Source organism: Macrobrachium nipponense, chromosome 20, assembly GCF_015104395.2.
Source record: "Macrobrachium nipponense isolate FS-2020 chromosome 20, ASM1510439v2, whole genome shotgun sequence".
NCBI lineage: Eukaryota > Metazoa > Arthropoda > Malacostraca > Decapoda > Palaemonidae > Macrobrachium > Macrobrachium nipponense.
This window is the reverse complement of record NC_061089.1, coordinates 21758942-21766734: the sequence shown is the minus strand read 5'-3', so window position 1 is coordinate 21766734 and position 7793 is coordinate 21758942. Positions and strand designations below refer to the sequence as shown.

The following is a 7793-nucleotide window of genomic DNA, read 5'->3' as shown; positions in this document are numbered from 1 at the left end:
GCCTCCCTCCAGTACCCAACTGAACAAGAGGTTAAGGCTGTTGCACAACAGGCTGCTCAAGCTGCTGCACAGAGAGGTTAAGAGCCTCAGGTGGCCTTCCTTCCTTCCAGACCAGACAACCGTTCTCTTCTCAGTCTTTCGTTCCATGTTTAAAATCATTATGGCATCTGATGTGTTGCAGCAGGATAATTGTCAGCGGTTTAATTTTGTTTAAAACATTATTTGTTGAAACTACTTAAAAAAATATTGTGAATTGTTCTGTCATTATTGTGTTCGTGAGATGTAATAAAGTAGTCTTTAATTTCTATTAGAATAATTTTATCCTGATAGTATTTCCATAAAATATTTAGACTATTGAAGACTATCCTAATTAAGCTAGGCAGGGTTCTTCTTCAATAGAGTAAGAGAGAGACAATAAAAATTGTTGGCCTCCAAGATAGACAACAGTCTCGGGTATACAAACTTTCCATTTAGATATTTGTGAGACATTTATACTTAAACTGGAAAAATGTGAAAGCTACAATAGCAATTGCTTAAATGAACATAGAAGCTTCGAATCTTTGATATATAAAAAGGACGAACGAGTTCGTTCAAAAGAAAGAAGCACTACATAAAAGAAACGAATAACGAAGAATAGTCTAACTTTAGATATAAGAAAAAAGGGAGCATTATGTAGGATCTGGAAATGTTCACTGGTATTGTTTCTAACATATGTCCTGCACTCAGGTATTCTGGATGGAAACCTTAAAGTAAAAGTAATTGAAAGGATATTTGTCAAAGTTAAGGTACTAATGATTTCGAGATTTCGAGGGTATGTATAATTTAAACATATCAGAATGATTAAAAACAACTAAAAAAAACTGCTAAAGGCTGCAAGATATTACTGAGTGTTTCATTGGGAACGATCCAGAGCTGAAGACTAAAACTTAGTGTTTTTGACAGGAATGACTGGAAAAAATATTTTTATCTTAGACTGATATGATGAGGATTTAATCTTTGTATGGTATTTTCTTTTTCTGTGCTTATCTATTCTGAATCTATCTTACCTGAGTAATGTGTCAGTTGTTTTTCCATGTATAGAGTGCCACTCCACTACTAATGCTGCCTTTGAATCGACTTTTTGTTTCTGTAAATAGCGTAGAAAGTTAATGTATTGATTCCCATTTCTTGCTATATCTCTTAGTTTTTTTAAAATCTTCCTTACTTTTAATATTGTATCTTATTTTTTCGCTTTCTGCCATTGAGCTAAACATGACACCTACAGGCTAGTTCAGTCACAATAAATTTGGAAACTTAAGTAAGGTTCTAATGCATTATAGTGCTAGTTTTACTGATAACTAGAGGCATGTTTCATGGTATGATTAAATTTTTTATCTTTGAAATACTTCCACTCGTTCATCCCTGTAGTAGCGTTTTCAGAGCCTTGATTAGAGTTTTCCTCAGAGTACATTCATATATAATATATATATTACATATATATATATATATATATATATAATATATATATATATATATAATTATATATATGTGTGTGTGTGTGTGTGTGTGTGTGTGTGTGTGTATACATATATATATATATATATATATATATATATATATATATATATATATATATACTATATATATATATATATATATATATATATATATATATATATATATATATATATACTACAAATTACATATGGCCTACGCTAGTAGCAACAAGCATAGGGATATTGTTAAGGTTACTAAATTTATTTTTATAATTCACACGCATATACTCATATGGAAGACACACGCACACACACATATATATATATATACATATATACATTTACGTATATGTATATACATATTTATATACATATATGTAAATGTGTGCTGATGTGTGCGTCTTCCATATGAATATATGCGTGTGAATTATATAAATAAATTTTGTAACATTACCAATGTCAATATACTTGTTACTACTAGCGTATGCCAAGGATGCTCAGATTGAATAAAAATTCTGGCACCTAGATCTAACCATTTACTCGTAAAAAAGGAAACGAGCACCGATCCCTCCTCACCCTCCAAAAAAAAACAAAAAACAGGCCGGATTGTTTACTTTTTTTTTTTTAGTTATTTAAATTCCTCGGGTATTTTGAACTTCATCTGGCATTCAGGTTTAGTGTCTAAGACTGGTTTTGCAGCTCCTTCGGCACCTATTGGCTAGATTTTGGGATCCAGCAGTAAGAACTTGGGGTATTTACAGAGCAGTTGCCTGTTATTAACAATTTCATATTTAGCGTCAAACCAAGCGTCTAAATGTTCGTTTATATCCTCCCAGCAATGGCAAAGTCACACAAGGGAGAGTCTACAGTAACAGAAAAGATTTGCCAAATTTGTCCTGCTAAGGAAGGAAATTTATAAATCGCAGAACATTGAGCAACTCGCCTGGTCCTCAGTCTCGGGATATAAAAAAAGTCAAATGATGGTCAATGCTACGCACAACACGCACAACTCATTTGACCTTCCTTGCGGTAGCAGTGCTTCGGAAACTCAGGTAAGTTGGACAAATCAGGAAGAAGTTCTGTTAAATCTCTTGCTAAAATTGAGTGTGAAGTTACTTCTGATATGAAAATTTCATATGAGAATTTGTCTCATTTCCTGCTTAAGAAAACGCTAGCATTGACAAAACTGTTCCAAAATCAGTTCCGCAACACTGGAGCACCTTTCTTTAGAAATAAATTGCATACCATAACCAAATCATTAATTGACACCAAATTTATTTTCCTTTTACTGCTATTCGATTTAGTGACAATCCTGTCGAACAAAAACAAATTCAACGTCTTATCAAGAAATATTAAATTGTAAAGAATTATATATAAATAATTTGCTCTGAAGTCTAAACCAAAGCTATGATTTTTAAAGACTGTTTTCAACTTGTTATAGATATGTTTTGCGATAATGGAAAGCATTTAGACTAATAACGAAAACTGCATTTATTTATCTCCAAGGCCTCATGTAACTTTGAAGAGATGAAAAAAGAATGTAACTAATAAAGTTTTAATATAGTATACCAGATTAACTCCTATTATCTTTTAATTCTTTTAATGTATCACAGCCAAGATGAAATTCCTGATCGTAGCTTCCGTCTGCATTGTAGTGGTTCTCTGCCAGCAAACTATACAGCCAAAGCCCAACATTCGTAATCTGCCAGCTGAAGTCAAACCACGTTAGTAATTGTTTTAGCATTTGAAATTTGCAGCTTTTACTTTATAAACAAATCCTTTCTTCTTTTCTATGGCATATAGATAGAAAATGCTTACAGTGCAAGAAACCTTATTGTCTTATTCAATGAAGTTGAACAGAACCTTTTTATTTTAAGCAACATAAGACGAGCACTTATAGCTAAGAAGTGTTAACACATCTTTTGTTATTGTCAAAACAGAGGCTCCCGGTCAGTGCTTTGCATTCACTGCTAATAAGGCCTTCGCCGTGGGCCAGTCTTGGCCCCTGGCTCCCTTCTGTGGAAGAGCCACCTGCATTCAACATGAAGGCAAACTCTTCGAAAAGGTGGAAGACTGTGGCTTTGAGCCCAAGCCATCTCCCGGCTGCAGAGTCGTGAACGAAGCCGACCAAGGTAAGCCCTACCCAGCCTGCTGCCCCGTGTACCAATGTCAGCCAGGAGCCAGCCTCCAGTACCCAACAGAGCAAGAACTGAGGGCTGCCGCACAGAGGAATGCTCAAACTGCACAAAGAGGTTAAAGATAAGAACGTAGATTTTCAAGACATTTTAACTCATAATAGTGTTGGACTTGTTCTTCCAGAGTATAAAAATAAAAAATAATTATATATCTAGATGAAATGTGATGGTTATAAAACAATATGGGAGATCTGATTTGTTTAGAAAACAATCGCGGAACACGACCTGTAAGATATGCAAAGGAAGAGGCGCTTGTATCTATAACTCAATTTTAAGTTTTATTCTAGACAAACTTTTTTTTTCTTTTAGCCTAACATTGTCATTGAGGAACCAGACTTGGAATGGTCATTGTAATGATGCTTAAATAATCAAGTACAGCAGTTATTCTGAAGACAGACCTGGAATCGAACTTGCATAACTAATTTCAAAGAATGAATAAAAACATTAATTTTACACTGATTCTTTTAGTATGCCCTTAGCCTTCGATACCATTCGAGGTCAAGCCATCAATTTATTGGTAATCTCTAACATACTATTAGCCTTCCTGAAAATTTGTTAGCTTGATAATGTTCTACCCTGTTCGTATGAGTGAGAGCTATACACTGATATAGCCTTTGAATAACATCTAAGATTTACTATAGTAGAGGTGGTAAATAAGAAGTGAAGTGCAGATGTTTTAGGTCAAAATCGAAGTATAACTAAGAAGAGAAATAGAGAAAAGGGTGGCGTTGAGGAAGCTGCATTGATAAGTAGGAGGAAAAAAGGGATTAAACGAAAAGTTGAAGATGAGATATAATGAGGCATAGACCTAAGGAACACTGTAGTGAACCTTGTACCCTGCTGCTCCCTTTGTATTAGAGCTGTACCAAGCCGCAAGTTTGCCGTGAGAAATCCGCGTTGGTCTGAAGACAGAGAGCTGTATGAGTGTAGAATAACATTGAATGGAATTTGAAGGATGAGGGGAAAGAGCAAAAACAAGTAGCTCAGACTGAAGCATAATTGATGGCAATATATTCCGCTCAATCCGATTTTCGGTTCCTTTACAACCAATGGTTATACTGGAAATCCTTCGTCTCAATTTGTACAAAGGCCCATACTAGGGAAGACCTTTCACACTTACGGGGCACATTAGAAAATTGCCCTTGTGGGCATAAAGCGATTTTAACTAAAACCAACGAAGCGTATTCGCAGCCTTGTTTGACTTTGAGGATTCCACGTCTTTGAGGACTTCTAAAGGCAAGGTTTTGTTAAGAAGACAAAGGACGAGTATTAGGAACTCATTCAAAATAACGAGTTAAGAAGAGTGACTTCGTCAGGACAAAAAGCTGCTGCACCATGAGTTTGGCAGAGAAAAGGACATTAAAACTTTGTGAATGGCGTATATGATAAGGCCAATCTACTTCATTTCTTTTCCAAAGCCTGGATTTGTAGCTACGTAAATATTTTGGAAAAACTGGTAGAAATTTGTCAGATTTATTCAGTAAATGATTCAGAAATATTCGAATGTGAAAGCGAGTCGTATTTAGGAGAGAGGAGTCATACCTTTACCTTTGAGACAAAAGGTAATGAAATAGACCAGGAGTACATAAGAAAATTTATTTTTACATCTTCTTAACACAAGACTAACTCATTCATAACAATGATTTAAAATTCCCCTATCAAATACCCATCAGAATGCATTGTGGCCATTCATAGAATAGGTATTCTCATTTTAACAAAGATGATAATGAATTCTCAGCAGATAATGAAATTTCCTAATAGTTTGATTGATATTTCAACGCACTTCAGTTTCTTAAACTCTTAATAGAGGGAGTCAAAAGAACGATCTCTTCTTTGATGAGTGCCGAGAAAACATAGATACAAAAATATAACAACAACTTCAAAACGAGTCATATTTTAGCTCCTCCTCCGAAGCCATTCTGTGGCTTTTATGACCTTCCTCCTGGTGTAGTTGATGTACCTGGTCCAGAGGTTGTGGGTTGTGGAGTTTGAGCAGCCTGGGAAGCGTGTGCACCTGGGGCAGAGTGAGGAGATGGTGCAGCTTGAGTAACTGGGGGAGCTTGTCCACCTGGTGCAGCTGGGGTACTTTGGGCACCCGGTGCACCTTGTGTAGTTGGTGGTGGTGCAGCTTGTGCAGCGCGATCTGCAGCAGCTTTGATTTCAGCCTCGGTTGGGTACTGAAGGGCGGAACCTGGCTGGCACTCGTACACGGGGCAGCAGGTAGGGTATGGCTTGTTTTTGTCAGCTTCGTTCACGATTTTGCAGCCGGGAGATTGTTTTGGCAGAGGGCCACAGTCTTCCACTTTTTCGGATAGCTTATCGCCGTCTTTGAAGCACGTGGATTTACCACAGATGGGAAGGGCCCAAGTCTGGCCCACCTGGAAGGCTTTCCCTTCAGTGACCGACAAGCAGGCATTTGGGTTATCTGCAGGAAAGATAAAAAAGATTCACTGGAACCCTTCGGTGAAGTATGAACACCTTATATCCAATTATGAGAAACGACTGTGACATTCTCTCAGGAAAGATGTACAGCATTAAGAGTAACTGGTTTTTGGGTCGATGTATTATTTCGGTTATGTAGGAGGGCTTCTCAAATGAAACATGAAGCACGCCACTCAAGAGGCAAACACTCACCTTTCCCAACATTTGCGGGCACATTACGAGTACTCAGTTTCGACTGGATTCTTGATTGGCCCAGGGCTACGGCAACGCAGACGGCAGCTACGATCAAGGTCTTCATCTTGGCTGTGGAGATGATCAGGAAGGGTCAGTAATTATCTGTAGAATTGACTTTTGTCTTGTGACAAGAGGTAATCATCAAAAGACCGATAAATTAAATGCTTATGGTCAAACATTTTTCTTCATAGTTCTCAGAGCTTCGTAAACGAGTTTTTGCGAAATTAACATGAGTTTTAGCTTTCCAAGCGCTTGTTAATATTTACACATCATCATAGTCTTGAATGATTACTATTATTGGTGATAGTAGCAACAGTAGTTATTGTGGTAAAATACATTTGCTTAATGTGGTTAGATTTTTTTTATCTATATAACAATATCCATCACTATTGCCATTACTGTTATAAGCTCAACTGAATCCTTGACTTAGGCAAATAACCACGTAAGTTCGTATTTCGTTCACAGTAAGATTACGAGATAAATTAAAAAGGCCCGATTAAAATAAAACTGGGTTAACCAATTTACTCTTAACGGTAAATTCATTCCTCTCAGGAGTTAGACCGAGAGCAACTTTGATTAGTAAAAGCAAAAAATAATTCAGACTTATGATGGCCAAGACTAGGCAATCCAACCCCTCCTAATCAACGCAACACCCCACCGCCCCTAGCACACTAATCCCAAAATAGAAATCTGGTCCAGCCAGCAAATTGGCGACCCTTAACATTTTGCCTCAGAGTCCTTTATCATTATATGGTCAGGAGATTTCTGTTTGAATTATTATTATTATTATTATTATTATTATTATTATTATTATTATTATTATTCAAAGATCATTAGGTAAATTTGTAGCCCATCATGTTCCTGAAGATAGAATAAAGCTCATGGTCAAATCAAAAAGATAAATGCAAAACTCAATTCAAAAGTCTACTACTCGTGTTTATTAAGTGATTTAGGACAGCTCCAAAAGGGAGTTAAATTGTAAAAGTTCTATGTAGGCTTTCCATGGTTTATCAATACTTAAAGAAGGTGAATGATGATGGGAAGCAATTTGAATGAAATAAGATATTGAACTCAGAAACTGTTTAAAGATTCGCTCCCCTTGCATATGTCAATACTCTTCTTCAAGTTAAAGTCAGCACCTTACAACCGAAACAGAATGTCAAAAGGGGGCATCAAGGGGAAACGCTGAGGTTTGAGATTTTACAAGAAAAATACCGAATGTCATCCAGGTAAAATTTGGCCTCCGGTAAGAATACCTTAAGGATTTCATGCACCCTTCAGCCACTCTTACCTTTCGTTCTTCGGCAAGTGACTCCTTACTTGAAGCTACAGTGTTCCTACAGGACCTTGGGCTTCGAATCTCGTTTATATATGCCGCACGGGGTCAGTCGTTGGGTAGAAGGCGCAGTTGTTAAAATACAATTTTCTGTCGTTGTTGGTGCATTTC

The 7793-nt window shown here is 36.7% G+C and overlaps 3 protein-coding genes across 3 annotated transcripts in view; 2 read left to right on the top strand and 1 right to left on the bottom strand.

Moving 5' to 3' along the window:
• LOC135223103 (uncharacterized) overlaps positions 1 to 305 on the top strand; it is a 1974-nt gene extending 1669 nt beyond the window's left edge. Inside the window, exon 3 of the mRNA XM_064261609.1 lies at positions 1 to 305. This exon is cut by the window's left edge and continues 239 nt beyond it. Coding sequence (XP_064117679.1) covers positions 1 to 81 — 81 coding nt within the window. The 3' untranslated portion in view covers positions 82 to 305.
• A 2065-nt stretch (positions 306 to 2370) lies between these two features.
• Positions 2371 to 4123, top strand: LOC135223092 (U-scoloptoxin(16)-Er8a-like). Its single transcript, XM_064261600.1, has 3 exons — positions 2371 to 2527; positions 3089 to 3199; positions 3416 to 4123. Exons 2-3 carry the CDS (start codon positions 3094 to 3096, stop codon positions 3730 to 3732), a joined length of 423 nt encoding a protein of 140 aa, XP_064117670.1. The 5' UTR covers positions 2371 to 2527; positions 3089 to 3093; the 3' UTR covers positions 3733 to 4123.
• Positions 4124 to 5252: 1129 nt separating this feature from the next.
• Positions 5253 to 7793, bottom strand: LOC135223082 (uncharacterized). Its single transcript, XM_064261591.1, has 3 exons — positions 7638 to 7793; positions 6305 to 6415; positions 5253 to 6095 (listed from the first exon to the last, which is right to left on the bottom strand). The coding sequence occupies exons 2-3, from the start codon at positions 6408 to 6410 to the stop codon at positions 5599 to 5601; spliced, it is 603 nt and encodes a 200-aa protein (XP_064117661.1). The 5' UTR covers positions 6411 to 6415; positions 7638 to 7793; the 3' UTR covers positions 5253 to 5598.